Source organism: Emydura macquarii, unplaced genomic scaffold, assembly GCF_026122565.2.
Source record: "Emydura macquarii macquarii isolate MOO-44397 ecotype Brisbane River unplaced genomic scaffold, CSIRO-AGI_Emac_v2 contig_1551, whole genome shotgun sequence".
NCBI lineage: Eukaryota > Metazoa > Chordata > Testudines > Chelidae > Emydura > Emydura macquarii.
The window spans coordinates 17,812,649-17,829,801 of NW_027131688.1; the positions used below are offsets into that span (position 1 = coordinate 17,812,649).

Here is a 17,153-nt window from a genome sequence, read left to right on the forward strand (position 1 = left end):
ACATAAATGAATGATTAAGGACACTATCATGTCCTTCTACTCTTGCAGCTAAAGGTTTGGTAGTTTGAGCTTTATTATTTCTGCTTTCACATTCTGGTCAGTTCCCCATCTTCTCCACCTTATTTTAGTTTTTCAGTTTTGCCTGTTTTCCCAAGTACTATAGTCTGGTTACATCTCATATGGATTTTTAGTTTTGAAATATGAGAATGGGAAACTCCTTGGTTTTGACAGATTTTTAGTCACATTCTTTTTATTATGTTGTTCATTATTTGGAATTATTCTACAAATGGTTTATATGAACGTATTTTAGCCTGTGGATTGCTCGCCAGGTCTTTCTAGTGAAACTATTTGCTATGCAATTGCATTTGTATGCAATTGCTACCACTATGTGATTTGTCTCTCAAAACACATGGTATTGCTCCCGCTTCTTGACTGGGGTGATAGACTCCAATAGACAGTCAGTGTCCTCAACTAAATGAGGCAGCTAGGGCAGTGTAGGAAGGCGCTGTGGCCTTCCACGGAGCCTGGGCCCGAGGAAGGGTCGCGATGCCCCGGCCGAACCGTGCCACTGGCTTACAGGCAGAATATGAGTAACTCCCATGTAAGTCACTCATCCGGGGGAGGGGGAGGGGATCCAGAAGTGCCTTAAGTTACTAAGGAGCCTATGTTTCATTTTCAAAAGTGTCTTAGGCACTTGGAAGCCCAAGTCTCACTGAAAGGGACCCGTAAGAGGTTAAGAGCCAGATTTTTAAAGCTATTGAGGCACCAAAACATACACCTAGATGACTACTGGGATTTTCACAAGTGCCCTACGCACCTAACTCCCAAGTAGTTTGAACTTTTTCTCCTTCAAAGCCTGACCATGGGTGCTTGGAGCCGCCACAGCTCTATTAATTGGATTATAGGATGTATATTCTGTATTACCATTTCAGAACATTCAAAAATCATGAGTCAGGGCACCAACATCATGGGATTGATTTAAAAATCATGAGAGTTAATAAATAAATGTTGGATTCTCTTTTATTTGGCTTTTGAGCCTTTGGGGTACACTCAGGTCACATTTGCAAGCTTTTTTCCACAACTATAGGGGCTAGAAACTGATTTCTTTTAATGAAATCTGAGATTTTCAGGTAATTACATCACTCTAGAAGTTGAGCTTTAATAAAAAGCATCAAATGTCACAAGACTCATGACTAAAGGGCAAGAGTTGACAACACTGTGTATTTATTTCTACACAGTTTATATGAAAGAAAATACAAGATATTTTAATGTATTTAATGTACTTTTATGTATTATTAGTATGTACACAATGTTACAGTTATGTTCCTTATTTTCATGTGTATGTTATGTGGCATTTCAGTAAATTCCAGCCCAAAGGCCGCTCTATTTAACTGTTCTACTTTCCTGTGCTGTTTTAAATCATACCTTCTTCATTCTAAATCCTTAAAACCAGTCCCTTTCCAACAATATGGTCTACATTTAGTTCAGCCTCAGATGCATGTCATATTTGAGGCTCTAAAACAGATTTTAGTGTACATTAAAAGGGGGAGTTGTATTAAGTGAGGGTATGTTTATACTATGGATCCCGTATCAGTATAGCTATGCCAGAACAGCGACTAGGGTAGCCCCCGTCCACACCAACAGAAATAGCTTTTTCTGCTGGTACAGGAACACTACCTCCCTGAATAATGTTAGCTACGTTGACAGAAGCCCTCTTCCATCATATCTGAAGCCTGGTCTACACTAAGAAATTAGGTCAGTATAGCTATGTTGTACATGGGTCTGACTGAAACTGACCTAACCCCCAGTGTAGACAGAGCTATGTCAACAGGAGAACTTCTCCCATTGGGGTAGGTAGCATCTTCACTGATGCACTACCGCGGTGCAGCTGTGCTGCTGTGGTGTTAAGTGTAGACAAGCCCTCAGAGGTGTGGTTTTTCATATCCCTGACCAATGCAGCTAGGCTGACATAATGGCGGTGCATACAGACCATTTGGCATGGGGGAAATGGGGAGCACACAGAGCTCCTAGTATGGGGGAAAAGATGGATGCATGGAGCCCCTGACATGCAGGGATAATGGGGGATGGCATGAGTGGATATAAAGAGCCTCCGGCTGACATGGAATGGAATAGGGGATGCACACTGAGCCCCCTAGCATGGGGGATCTTAGCATGGAGGAATGGGGAGCACACAGAGCCCCTCACTTTGGGGGGAGGGGAGGGAGGGAAATGAAAGAACCTGCTGAGACAGGGTGGACTAGGTCCAGAGGCCCCCTGCTGGAGGCCTTGCTGCCCTGCTTCACCCCACCTCAGAAAAGAGCAGAGAAGTCTCCAGGTGGTCTAGAGTGGCTGCAGGAGAAGCCCCCAATCAGAGGGGCTGCTGAAGCAGCCAGTCAGGGGCCGAAGGGCCATATAAAAAGGAACAGCAGAGGTAGGGCAGTTAGTTGTTGCCTGGAACTGGAAGAGGGAAGATTGGTTTCCTGGTTGGCAGAGCAGCAGCAGCAGCAGCAGGATTGCAGACAGCTTAGTGTGGGCAGGATTGAGCCCAGAGAAGACTGCCAAAGACTGGGGGAGCTAAGAAGGAGCTTGTGGCTGGCTGTGGGGACCAATCAAGGAGTAAACCCAGAATCTAACCAGACCAAGCAAGGGTACCATGTTGGGCCCTGTTGGACAGGTATGGAAGACAGTGTCTCCAGGAAGGACCAGAAGAGGGTGCTTGCAAGAGGTGAATACCACCCTGTTCCATGAACTAAGTGATTGTAGACATGCACTCAACCAGTGGGGTGCTTGTGCCCATTCCAAACTAAGAAATTGTAGGCTCACGTATAACTAGAAAGGGGTGCTTCTGAGAAGTGAGTGCTACCCCATTATACCTGCCATGTGGAAGAGGGAAAGATAAGGGGCACACACAAAGCCCTGGGAACAGGGGGGGAATGAAGCAGCCACCTAAGGGGGGGAGGGGAAAATGGGGGGTGCACACACAGTATACTATTGGACTGCAGGGAGTCCCTGAAACAGAAGAGGATGGGAGGGTCACACACAGGGAGCTTGTGGGGTGGAATGGAGGGATGCCATGAGCCCCTGATGTATGTGCAATAAGCTCCGCCCTACAGAAGCTATGAGGTATGCAACCTCCTACATTTATTTTTTTAATTGTAAGATGTTGAAATCAAAACAATGTTTGTTGCCTAAAGAGCTCATCATTAGTATGATTAATAAATACAAATACACACAGCTCGAGACCAGAAGAAAGTTTCTGACTTGTAAAAGAATATACAAAATATTTCTAAAAGTAATATCCTTAAATACAGATCTGTATTTCATGCTTCATACTAGTAAGGTTAAATAGTTCTTGGTTGTAAATACAAATTCTCCTCCTGCAGATCAACCCCCCTGGAAAACTGGGCTGCAGAAGATGGGAAGAAAGCAACATATCAAAGGTTGTTACACTCAAAATCCTGAACAGGCTAATTATACATCCTGATAAAAATTAGCAGAACATCAGAACAGAGGAATTAAAACCAGAGCAGCATAAGATGTCTGCTCATCTTTAGCCCTTCTCTTTTGCAAAAGTGTAATGATGTTCCTGTGGGAAGGAACATGAATGTGAACAAGGATGTGAACATTGCTTTTCTTATATCTGTAAACAAGTTAGCAGCAGCTAGCCAGTCACATAACAAATGAAATAAAACAGATGTCACTTGATTTTAATTTTCAGCTGTTTTCTTCTGTTTATATAGGATAATACATTTTGCAGATCTTATAACCATATTGGCTTGTTTTCTTAGGGAGATTTGGTAACTTTAAACCTGACCTTCTCATTCTGTATTTATAATCCAGGTGGTCCTTACATAATCTCATTGGTACTCAAAGGAGAGGCCTAAATTTAAAATAGCTGTCACCATGTTCTAAATTCTATAATAATATGATGTACCCTATACATATTTATGGCTGATATGAAAAATGACTTGGGATGGGTATCACCACAAGCACCAGAATTGCTACAAGAATTACGTTTCAATGTTTATAGTGTGCAATTTGTTACATTAAGTTTTAAATTCCTTATGGTGTGTAGCTATAGAAACAAGTGCTAATAGTAGATGGAACCTCCTCCCTCATGGACCTTAGTAGTGATGTAAGCACATTTGGATACAAGGAGCTTATATAAAGGGATCATGGAAGTGTTCACTCACAAAAATAAAAGGGGGTCCCCAATTCCGCAATTGCAGCATACTCAAGACCCCCAAAAGATTAACAGCAGTGGGAGTCTTAAGTGTGGAATGACCACAGAATTGGGTCCATACACATGGCTTTCCTACTGGGAAGAAACTTTACTAAACATTAGGGGCTAGATCCTCATGTAGGAGTGATGTGCACACCATCCAAGTTGGGGTGTGTGTGTGTGTGTGTGTGCGCACAAATATACCTTAGAGCCCCTGATCCTGCTGCAGCTCTTCGAAGGGCCAGTCCCCCTTCAGAGTTAGAAGGCTGCCCCAATTTAACCTCAACTGCAAACAGTCCCAATAGCCAAGGATCGACATGCTATGGGGTATTTCAACCACATTCATTTAGTCTGGTTATGTCCCCTTTTCCCTGCTAAAACAGCTGGACATTAAGGGCATGGATTAAAATCCACTATGCCAGATCCGTATCACAGATTACACCCTTATACTGGGTGATCCTCTCTGGTTAAGTTATGCCACTTTAGTTCTCTTATTAGATCACATGCCCACAGCATATGCTTGAACATGCCCCAGAGTACACTATTCCCAATACCTGCATCTAAGAAGTCTGATAAGATATCTGAGAAACATAATTCATGTTGTTTTCCAGTTTATCAACTTGATGCTTGAGCCTTTGATACCTGTAAACCTCCTCCTCAGATTTTCTTCCTTCCTAGGTGAAGGGGCCAGGGCTAGTAGCAGGAGTTTGGGATTCCAGAACTGAAGCCAGGGGTCAGAGCCACTATCAGGGTTAAGAAAAGCCGTGGGTCAGAGACAGTCAGGAATCAGTCTGAGGATTAATACCAGATATCGGGGTCCCTCAAGAGTCCAAATCCAAGTCCGAGCCGAGGTCAATGCTAGGAGATCAGGAACAGAGAAGCAGGGCAGTCATGGCAGCTAGCTATGGATCCACACTGCTGCCTGCAGACACACTTCCTGGTATGCCCCAGGGACTTATATTGGGACAAGGAGCAAATCAGGGATCACTAAGACCACTGTCTGTTAGATCCCTTGAGGGAGAACTTCCCGTGACATTGAACCTCTGTGGATTGTAGGTCACAGGGTGTGGCAAAGTTAGAGTTGTTGCCTGGTGGCAATGTGGATGTTGGTTACCTGGTAGCCCTGCAGGCCTGGATTCAAGTCTCACCAATCCTTACATCTCAAACTGCCCCCCGCTGCTGCTGGGTAGGGTTTGTTAGGGTTTGTTTGGGTTTGTGGGTGCAGGTCACCATAAGGTTGCGTGCATGGACCTGGGATGCTCACTTCGAGAATTGTGCCTCAGGACCATAGCCTTCACAGTCAGTCAAGGAGATATCAGAGGAAGCCACATTTCATCTAAGTCCAATAGTTTGTGGACTACATATTCATCATGACCCTGGCCTTGCACTGAGGGAAGAGACTGCTGTGTTGATGCACAAATGGGTTGTCAACATATGGCTTTAATACAGGGCTCAACAAACCCAGGTCGCCATGGCACCTAGGAATTTAATTCTGGCACCTAGTATTTCTCCCAGTGAAAGACTGGGTCCCAGGGGGAGCGGCTGCCGCGCTCCGGCCACGGCGCCACTGCATCCATGTGGCGGGACCGGGAGGGGGGAGTGCTGTGGCTGCCACCCTTCAGCCAGGGCACCCCACTGCTGGGGCCCACGTTGTGGAAGAGGGGTGGGACCGGGAGGGGAGAGCAGCTGTGGGAGTGTATTATTTGTACCCTGACCTGATGGCTACCTAGTGGACACTTACAGCAGGCCTGGTGCTGGACACTGGGTCAAGTGAGGCTGCCTACAAGGAGCTGGAAGTTGGCCACTTTCACTCAGGGGCCTCACTGGCGGCGAGTTCCTAGGACTTGGCCGCCATCCACTAGATAGTAGAAAGTGTTCAAGGTCGTAAACAAGATAGTTGTGTGAGCTAAGAAGCTACCAATAATATGTAAGCTGTTCCCGTGTGAAGTAGGTGAAATCATATAATAGCCAATTAGCAATTGTGTGAATTTTGTAGGCAAAGATGATTAAAAAGGTATATAAGCTGGGAGGCAAGAGGGAATAAAGGATTCTGCTTGCAATCATACTGGTTGTTGTGCTTTATCCGTCCTGCATCCTCTGTCATCAGCAGTGGAACTCTCCCTCATCCTCTGCCATCAGCAGTGGAACCCGACAAGCAGCCACCACGTTCCGGCCAGGGCACCCCGCTGCTAGGCCCACGTTGTCTGGCTCCTTCATTTTTGGGCTGGCTCCTAACTACAAAGCAAATTTGTCGAGAACTGCTTTAATAGACACCCATGAAACTCTGCGTGTACCTGGAAGGATCCGGGTATCAGAGCCAAACAGTCACAGGGATGATTGCCTGGCTAATCACATACGGGACGAGGTACTGGTGATTGTTTGTGACAGGGCCAGTCCATGCAGAGGTGTGTGGAGAGTCGCACCTTCTGTCCCACAGTAAGCACTGGACCTTCCCAACAGTCAGCATGTCATTTTAATCCTTTTTTGCATTCTCCTGGACCTCATGGATCTGCTGGACCCAGTCAGCAGCTGTGGGATTTGTAGAGGTGGTGGGTTTGACTAGGTGGAAATGGGAATGGAACCCAAAGTTTGCATAAAAAAGACTCTGCCTGGTGAAGACACAGTTGGTGGTGGTGTAGGCAAACTCCGCTTGGAGAAGAAGGGTTGACCAGTCATTTAGGTGATAATTCATAATGGATTGCAGGTATTGTTCCAAAACCTGATTTACACTTTCAGACTAGTCATCAGATTGTGGATGGTAAATGGAGGACATTTGAGCATGGACTCTGAGCAACCATAGAGTTTTGCACCAAAACCATTACATGAACTGTGGTCTTTGGTTGGACGGGATACATTCAGGGAGTCTGTGGAGATGGATGAACATTGCCATGGAAGCAAGTGTATGATGGGTGAAGTGGGATATTTTTTTAGTTGATTTACCACTGTGTGCCCATCCAGCACACAAAGCTCTACTATAAAATCCAGGGTAATGGCCGCCCAGGGTCTAGCTAGGTTTTCTGAAAGCATTAGAGTGCATAGGGACTTTGTGTATGGCTTCTTCATGCAAGCATGGAGCTCACAGGAATTGACATAGGAGTGAATCATTGCACACATTTGGGGCCCACTGGAAGGAGTGGGCAACCAACCTATAGGTCTTGAGGTGACTGAAGTGGTCAGCTAGCAGAGCGTAATGACCGAGGCACAGCTCCTCCTGTTGGGATCGTCCTGGTAGAGTGTATCAGCAGCCCATCCTGCAGCTGGTGGTGTCTCTTACGTACTGCCTCAGAGTCCCTGGGAAGGAGCTCCTCTTTCACAGCTGAATGGATTAGGGACATGAGTCTTGTGGACTGGCAGCATCCAGGAAATTATGGGATTTGGGAATGCACCGGAGTTCTGCATGGGAGTGATCATAATCAGGGGCAGTATTACCCTATCCTGAAATGGGGATCAGCTGCCTTGTTCTGGGCTCCTTGGTGATGGTAAAATTATAGCGTGTGAAGAACAGGTCGCCATCGAAGGTGTCTTGGATTCAGAGTCTTTGCCCTACAGAGAGAGAGATATACAGAGATAATAAAATCCTTGAAGTATCAGGTGGGGGGCATCTTTGAGGGGCTGGTGCCCTACCCCAAAGGCAGCTTTGATTGTCAGAAGCTCCTTATCTAAAAATCTTAATTCTGGTGTGAGTTTCTGAGAGTAATAGGAACAAGAGAGCAGGTGCTGTTGCAGGCCAGATCTTTGGGAAAGTATTGCCCAACTTACAACATTAGAGGGGGTTGGTCTTGATGATGAAGACTCGCATTGGGTCAGGATGAATCAGGATTGGAGCACGAGTGAAGACCATATTGAGTTGGTCAAACATCCATTGAGCCTCCAGAGACCAGGTGACGGAGGTGTGTTTGTGGAGGACTGCTGTCAATGGGGCTATCTTATCGAAAAACAAAGCGTCTATAAAAATTAGCAAACCCCCAGAAGTGTTGCAGCTCCTTGATGTTCTGGGTAGCTGCCCAAGTCTGAACAAAATCTATCTTTCTGGGGTCCATTTGGAGGCCCTCTGGGACAAGATGAAACCCAATAATGCCATGGAGTGCTGATTTAAGCTGCACTTCCCAAACTTTGCATATCGGTGATGTTGGCAGAGCCATACCAGAACTGACTGTATGTGTTGGATATGCTGCTCGGGGCTCTCTGAGAAGATACAATATCTAGGATGTCATGAAGTAGCTCATTCACAACGTGCTGGAATGTTGCCACGGTGTTCGTTAGACTGACTAGCATTGCCAAATACTTGTAGCCACGCCAACTTTGAAAGGCCATTTTCCCTTGCTTTTCCCACCAGCTCTTCCCACCATCCCCTGCACGATTTACACCAGGTTTAGGGTCCTTGCAGGTCAAGCTTGGTAAACATCTGGGCTGATGGTATGTGGTCCAACAATTCTAGAATGAGTGAGAGAGGGTACCAGTTTCTCATGGTTACCTGATTGAGGGCTTGGTAATCCATACATAAAACGCAGGGTTCAATCTTTCTTTTTAACTAAAAGAATTGGGATGCCAGCAGTGGAGGTGGAGGGACAGAAATCCTTTGGCCATATTGTCCTGGAAATAGGCTCATCGAGTGGCCAGCTTCGGCTCTGACATGGTGCAGATGTGCAACAAAGGTTACAGCTCAGTTGGACAATCACAGCCATGGTGCAGTGGTAGGGTATCCACATTCTTCTAAAAAAATCCATAGTCATGATACTTGATGGAAAAAGCAAGAGTCTGTTCTGCCAGGGGTTACAGATGGGCCACAGCCTGGGTTCTCTGGCTCCTCAGCAGCATCATGGACTCAGGCTGGAGGGGTGCATCTTGAAGCCAAGATATGTCTGATGATGCACAATTAAACTTGCTGACAGAATTTTAGAAAGTCTTCTGCTCACAGCAAAGCATGTGTGGGTCGTAAGTGGCCAGCCATGAGACACAGAATTCTGAAGTGTGGTGAGTAGATTGCTCCAAACTATAGACTTTTCCTATGGTCCTGGATAACATCTTCTGAGGTAACATTTCCATAGTTTGTGGGCATGATGACAGGAAGAGAGCCATCTCTACAAAGTCAGGGGCCATTTTCTGCTGCTGCAGGATGTCCAAGGCTTGTGATGTACTGGAATCTATAAAACTGTCCACAGCCCCAGACTCCACCAGCACCCACTGAGGTGGTATTTGCTGGGGTTTCCATGGAATGTGCAGGCAACCTGCACTTGTAAGTGCAATGAGGGATCCCTGTGTCTTGGATGTGCTTCATTAAGTGTAAAGCAGCCTGTGGGATAGATATTGCAGAGTCTGCCCAGGTTGGGCCTGCTTACTGGGCCTAGGCTTGGTCGTTTCCTGACTTTTTCTGTATGAGAGTCCATGACAGGCAATTGGCAAACATGTGACCCGATTCTCCACAGTTGAAACACAAGAACAGCAGAATTACAAGCCATGCTGCTGGTGCCAGGCTGCATTGATTTGCATAGGTTCTGGAACCAGACCACAGATTGGTCTGCACTTGCAGTGTCTGGTTCTCAGACAAGAGCTGGGCCATTTATGTCAGCAACATAGGAAGTTCCTCCTGTGGACTGTCAACACATTCAGATGTGTCTAATGTCCCTTGGGACACGGAGGCAGTGGGTTGCCCTCTTCCCAGCATTTCCCACAGGGACAACTTTCTCCATGGGTTAGGGGTACTCCAGGCAAACCATCAGGATCCTGGATAAAGAAAGGCAGGAGTAGTGGCAAGAATTTGAGATTCTGGAACTGAAGCCAGGGGTCAGAGCCAGTATCGGGGTCAAATCAAGCTAGAGTCAGGAGTTAAAGCAAGGATCAGAGAGTGGTTGAGCATCAGGCTGAAGATCAATACCAGGTATCCAGGTCTCTGTTGGGATTCCAGGGGTCAATCAAGAGTCAGAATCCAAAATACCAGGAGATCAGGAACAGAGAGGCTGGGCAGCTAGCAAAGGATCCACACTGTTGCCTGGACACTTCTTGGTATGCACCATGGTCTTACATAGGGACAAGAAGCCAATCAGAGATTGCTAAAACCACTATCATTCAGACCCCTTGAGGTGGAACTTCCTGTGGCATCAAATCTCTGTGGATTGTGGGTTACAGGATCAAAGCAAGTGGCAGTGTGACGATGTTGGCTGCCTGCTAGCCCTGTAAGTGATGGTCCAAATTCTACTAATCCTTACACTTCCATCTTAATCCCACAGTCTTTCCCCTTAGATGTTATTTGTTAACCTTTCAACACCTCACTTGATAACATGTGACATACTTAATCTTAATGTGCTGTTCACAATCCCTTCTGTCCAAATGAGTCAAACTACTGGACCACAACAGAGAAATAATGAGAGATGATGGGATTTATATGATCTGTTTCAATTACAACACTTTGCCTTCATCACTAACATCACTCACAATTTTTCTGTCTTCCCATGCCTGACATTCCCTTTATTGTAAAGATTGTAAAGATGAGACAATTCCTAACTGGAAAATAATCCAAGAGATAGGTGACTTCTCTACAGTTTTCCATATATCCAGAGAACAACTAATAGACAGCACATACCCTGATGGTAGTTTTTTATAACCATAGATTTTTTTTTGCATTTTTTTTCCCTGCTGCTTATGGAATTGGGCTCAGTCTTACACCAGCCACTTCCCTTAACCTGGAGTTCCTGCCTATTCCTAAAGGAGCTGCCAGGTTGTATCTTTCAGGAATCCTTTAAGAACCCTTGCTTCCAGACATCCAGAAGCTAGAAGTGTCATTTATCTCACAAGTCTCCTGTTTGGCATGGATGGGAGGGGAACAGCAGTCTCAAATAAAGGAGTGGTTCTTTAATCTTATTACCTTCCCGAACTAGTCAGTATTGCTGAATCAATGTTATACTTATTTCAGTCTGAAATGTGGGTGGGCATTTAGTCTGTGTAACAATACTTTGCTCATCCAATCAATCTCTGCAACAAAATCCATTACATTTACTGACTATTATAAAAGAGGACCACTGAAGGATTTATCAGCAATGGAGCCTTGCTGATGACTGTTGAGCAATTTGGGTAATGCTTTCCCTTTCCATGAAAAATGTTGATGAAATTGTCAACATTTTTTCTACAACTTTTTTGTGGGGGTGGGTTAGGGATAAGGGAGAGGAATGTTCAAACATTTTTGGTTTTTAGCAACCAGAAAATTTCAGTAGATCTGCCAAAATTGTCTGGTTACTGAAATTTTAAAACTTTAGAAAATCTTTGGTTTTCGGCTACCAAAAACCAAACAACGATTTCAAATTTTTCAAAATAAAACCGAACATCAGAAAATGACAGTTCTGTGAAAACTTCTGTTTTCACTAAATAAATTTAAAAAAAAAATTGGCTTGAAAAAATGTGTCAAATGACTAATTATGACAGCTCTAGTTGTATGAAAACTCCAGCTGTGATGCAAAGCATCCATTTTCAGTGTGAAATCACACAGTACAAGAAAGATTGTCTCAGAAACTTCTTCCAGTCCAAGACAGTGCAAACCAAACTCTCTCCCCTTCATGATCATGCAACATCCCTGTAGCAACTAGAGAGAAGTCTCTAATGGCCTGTTAGCTTCCTTTAATTCATTTTAGCTCCTGAAAACAAGGAAAAGAGCCAGCATCATGTGACTAATCAGCTCACTGCAGACCATAAATGTTCTTCAGGTTTGGTAATTACAGCATTATAGAATCTCTGACATTCTTAACATGACTGCAGAGAGCCAAACTATTTAAAATATTTTATACTTGAAATCTACCCTCAAGCTGCAACATCTTGATGAAGGCTAAAAATCAATTAATTTACATATATGCCTGATAGCCTATTAGTCAAAACCCCCACATAGGTCCCAAAAAACCCACCTGCACTTTAAGGAAATTTGACTCAAGAGTGTTCATTTTCAGCTGACCCCTTAACTGTTTCCACTCTGTGGAGTTACTGCAGGGAGCTGAGATAAATGCACAGTATTTTTTTAGTGTGAGCGCTACAATTCTTAGACAGAAGAAGCCAACATTAGCCCACTTTTCCCACTTATCTTTGAATTTCTTTACTTTGAGTTAAATTTGTGGGGCCAAATTTTCTGTTGCTTTCCATTAATACATATTCAAAAACCTAAATTTGTGTATGTACTCCCACTTAGCTTTGTGCAAGCAAATAATTGTAGTTAGGGTGGTGAGTGGGTGTGGCCTCCCTCCAAAACTGAGGTGGAGGAACAGGCCGGGCCTGTGGGGGCGGAGCCAGAGACTGCCTGTCCACAGTCCCAGAAGCGAGGGGGTGGGACAGGAAGTATAAAAAAGAGGCCCAGGAGCTTACTTGGTGGCCAGATCCTGGAGGAAAAGGACATCCCTCTCTACTCAACAGATCTGGCTGTGGTCTGGTACCCAGGTGAGCAGATCAAGATCTGGGTGTTGGTGGCCTGGAGCCCAGAGGTACCTCTCCCCCCTCTCCTCCTCCCCCCCCCCGAGCTGAACACCCTGCTGGAACTGGTAATCCAGAGAGGCCAAGACTTGGAGGAGTTGCCCTTGGAGTTGCCAGAGGCCAATGATGAGGCACGGCCCTGACAGTGCTGGACCTGGAGGAACTGCCTCCTGACAAGCTGCCTGACCTACCACCCCCTGATGACATTGAGGGGTTCTACAACCTGCCCCTGGGTGACTACCCTGATGAGGTTGACTGGACAGTGGCACACCAGGTACCCAAGGAAAAGGGGGTAGGAAGTAGCCCAGAGGAAGGGCCCCCCGGACTGGGGGGGGCTGGACAGTGAGTCAGCATGTTGCGGTTGGAACCCTGTTGACTCTGTGGCATACCCCACTGCCATGGCTAGGGACCTGGGCTGGGATGCAGTGGAGTTGGGTGGGCCTGTGTCCCCCTCCTCCTTCCCTGACCACCCACGGGCCTCTAGACTGTTTGTGGCCCCTTGGAGCTCAGGCTATTGCCTTTGGGCTGCCCCACCTGAGCCCGGAGATTGTTTCCCTGCCCTGGGCTGGGCCAACTCCTGCCAGAGCAGGGTAGGGAGTGGGTGGGGTCTCCCTCTGAAACTGCCAGGGAGGGACGGCCACCCACTCTACAGGGTTATTACAAAAATGCATTTTACATGCAAAAAGTTTATTTGCTTCTTTGGGTTTGCATATACAACAAGACTTGCCCACATGAGGCAGGCATTTTAATTAAGGAAGATTGAAAGTGTTTTCTAGCATTGTCCATGATTATAGCTAGGTAATGATCTTTCATATTTATAAAGCAATTGCTGAACTAGAAGAGACTCAAGGATTTTCCTATATTCTGCATACTACAGGGGTTAAATCCTGGCTTTACTAATTTCAATTGAAGCTTATTGACTTCAGTTGGGCCAGGATTTCATCCTAAGATTTCATTTTTAAAGCTAGTTTTTAGCCCTCCTTGCTGTAAAAGTGCCATGAAGTGTGGTCATAAGTATGTGCCCAAAAACCCCCACCTGAAACAATGTGACCAGAAAAGTTTAGGGCTCTGCCATTCCTTTGAAATGTAATATTGTAAACACAGCCAGAATTGTAGAATCTAGCTGGCCAATGCAGAATTTGATTTTTCTACCAGGGTGACTCTAGACTTCCCATGTGGACATTGAGAATCATGACAGAATGAAAAGATGATCCTGGATGTTCTGCAGCTGACCTCCAGAGTTCCTGACTGTCCTGGCTTTCCACTCTTTTCTTAGTCCTTGTGACTTCCACTTTATCTCCCCTGGCTGAGACCTGTGAGAATCTGATTTGCATTGATAAATCCACATACTAAAAACCCTTGTTAAATGTTTGATTAAAAAGTCCAGTTGGAATAAACACTAATTTGTTACAACAATTGTTACTTTGAAAGGAATCCTCAAACACAAATTTGACCCCAAATTTAAATTCTATTAAAATGGAAAGTACTTGACAACCTTAGACTTGCAAATATGTTCCCATAATACAGATTTAATTCCAGCAGAAACAACTATTTTAACAGAAATAACATTCCTTTGCAGTCAGGTGTGTAGACAGCTTTTGTTTATTGGGAGGGGGGGAGCGCTAGTTATACAACATTAGCTGTTGAATATCACTGAGAATTCTGCATCATAACTAAAATTTGTTCACTTTTAATAAAGTGAGATAACAGAACTTCTGTTCCAAATTCAGTGTTTCCTTTATTTACTAGTGCAATCCCGAACACCAAGTCCCCAGTTGCCTATGCCCATGAATCTGCAAACCAAACATTGCCATGCTAAGAACTTGGGTCCTGACTCTGCAAACACTTAAACATATGTGTAACTTTACTCACATGAGAATTCAAGGGGGGGTTGCTTATGGGAGTAAAGTTACATGCATGCTTATGTGTTTGGAAGATTATGGTCCCTTTCACATATAAGGAACCAAACAAAAGTGAAAGACTTCCTTGATTTTTCATTCTCAATGATGAGACTTATGCAAACAGTAAACAAACAAGATTGGGTTTGCAGGATTGGCTCCTAAATCAAGTGTCTCTAGATTAAGTTTTTTAAAGCTAATCCTCCTGCTCCACTCTATTCATTCTAAAACAGCACATACACTCCTGCCTATAGAAGTGTACAAAGAAAATAGTGAAGGAAACAAGTATAGTAGTATGAAGGAACATTTAGTCACCATTTGTAGGGAAAACCTACCACGTTGATTCAAGATCCAGGAGCTTACCAGGGCAACTGAAAATACTTTACCCACATTCTTAATATTTAACTTGGATTACAAAGTTTAACTAGGAAATGTCCTTGGGGTTCTCAGTTTCAAGGATATCTGAGCTGTTTACTGCTTGCCCTTCTGCATTTTTAAACAAACATTTCTTATAACCTGTTAACTAAGCTGAACTTGTATGAATACAATCTGAATAATAAGAGAGACAAGGTGGGTGAGGTAATATCTTTTATGGGACCAACTTCTGGAGGTGAGAGAGACAAGCTTTCCAGCTCCCCTGAGCTCTTCCTCAGACAAGCATTAGTATCTACATTTGCAGAAGTGCTTTTATGATTCAGGCTTACATTTTACTTTTTTTTTTTTTTTTTTTTTTTTTTTTAAAGTCACTAAGGTCTATATTAGATACAATAGGATCACACATTTTAGCTTATACTAAAGAAGTCTGTGTTGTGAGCCTTTGAACTACACTCCATTTAGTATTCAGACCAAATCAGAAATAAATATAAGCAGTGTAATAAATTCCATGATGACACATACATATTTTAAAGGGCTACCTTAAAAAGGTTCTTCCAAATCACTTCCTTTCACTATTTTCTACTTCAGAAGATTTTAAAGGGAGGTTCAAGCAGTTCCAGGGGGAACAAAATCTGCCCATCCAAAACACACCGAAGCAAAACTGAAGAAAACTGGTAAAATGCATTAGCAACCAGTCTTCGTTAGTGATTTCTTTCCTTATGCCGTCAAAACTGCAGCATTAAATCCTTTAGATGGCAGTGTTCAACCGAGTGGAAAGGGCTGCTAGCCCTAAACCAAAGAGCGGGGGTCTTGCTAATCATAGAAACCAGGGCCTACTCCTGCAGAACCCAGCCAGATGGATTTTGCAAAGGGGCAAGCAAGCATCCATCGACCAGGACGGCACAGTGCGAGAAGGGGAGTGATCAGCCACAGGCACATTGGCTTGAAAACTCTCGCCTCGCGTGCTCCGACCTCCGGTCACCTTCGGCAACCTTTCCTCCAAGAGGTCTATCATCGGCCACCTGCTGCCTGCAGCCCCACCCCCGGCCGCTGTCAGACGGCGGCAGATTGCCTCGCGCAGACACGGCCCGTGCCTGTCTGCACGCCGGGATCTTGTGTCTCTTATCACCAGCGGTCAGCGATTTATATTTATAGTGCCGGGCTGCCTTTTTTTTTTCTTGCTTTCCTAGTGACATTTCAGTCTGCAACCGGAGGAGGGGCGAGGTCCCAGCCCAGTGCTGGGGCAGACAGGCGCCTCCTCGAGCACAGGGGCGAGGGAGAGAAAGTAAGACAGGGAAGGGGAAGAAGGAGGAGAGAGAAACAGAGTGCGACGGTGCTGGACAGAGAGACAGACAGCGCGATCGACAGACAGACAGACAGTATCCAGGGAGTGATGGCAGAGAGGGGGACAGAGATGACCGAGTGACCAAAAGCAGAGGAGAGACAGAAAAGGGGGGAGGCGAAAGACAGAGACAGGAGCGGCAGGGAGAAGGGGGCCGGGCCCGGGGGGGGGGGAGGGAGAAGAGGAGAAAGCGCGGGGCAAAGGGAAATCGCAGAGACGCGAATAACAACGGGCCCGGGGTAACGGCGAACGGGGCCAGCAAGAAGGCCGGGGGCGGAGGAGAGCAGCCCGGGAGCCCGAGCGCGCTGCCCCGCCGGGCCCGGCCCTGCACCCACCTGGCACCTGCAGACGATGTCCGACTCGATGGCCAGCAGGTCAACCACCTTCCCTTTGCCTTCGTCCCCCCACTGCGCCCCCAGCACCACGGTCACTCTGCTGCCGGCCGGCTCGCCGCGCGCCCGCTTCAGCCCGCCGCCGGCGCCAGGGTGCGTGGCGCGGCCGTTGGACGCCCGGCTGGCGGCCATGGGGCCTGCCTGGCTCGCTCCGCGCCGCCCGCCCCGCAGCCAAGCCGTGTCCGTGTCAGGCGGACTGCCCCGCCGCCCCTTTACCTCTAGCGGGGCCCGGCCCGCCCGCCCCGCGCCGCGCGCTGACGTGCGGGCCGCCCACCCGCCCGCGGCCCGGCCAGCCCGGAGCGCGGGGGCACATGGGTACAGAGAGACCTCCCCCCGCCGGGGGGACACGGGATACACCACACACACACACACAGACAGGGCTGCCTCTGTCACTGGACGCACATACACACCCTCTCCAGCCTGAGACAGTCGGGGCTGTGTCACTGGACACACACAAATACACACACACACACACAAAT

At 46.2% G+C, this 17,153-nt stretch overlaps 1 protein-coding gene and 1 long non-coding RNA gene across 2 annotated transcripts in view; one reads left to right on the top strand and one right to left on the bottom strand.

Moving 5' to 3' along the window:
- Positions 1 to 16,927, bottom strand: part of ADSS1 (adenylosuccinate synthase 1) — a 38,121-nt gene extending 21,194 nt beyond the window's left edge. The window contains exon 1 of the mRNA XM_067554963.1: positions 16,618 to 16,927. Coding sequence (XP_067411064.1) covers positions 16,618 to 16,806 — 189 coding nt within the window. The 5' untranslated portion in view covers positions 16,807 to 16,927. The remainder of the gene's footprint in view (positions 1 to 16,617) is intronic.
- LOC137157726 (uncharacterized) lies at positions 2,457 to 3,705 on the top strand. Its single transcript, XR_010921215.1, has 2 exons — positions 2,457 to 2,725; positions 3,384 to 3,705. It is a non-coding gene; the product is annotated as an uncharacterized lncRNA (long non-coding RNA).
- Positions 16,928 to 17,153: the final 226 nt, after the last annotated feature.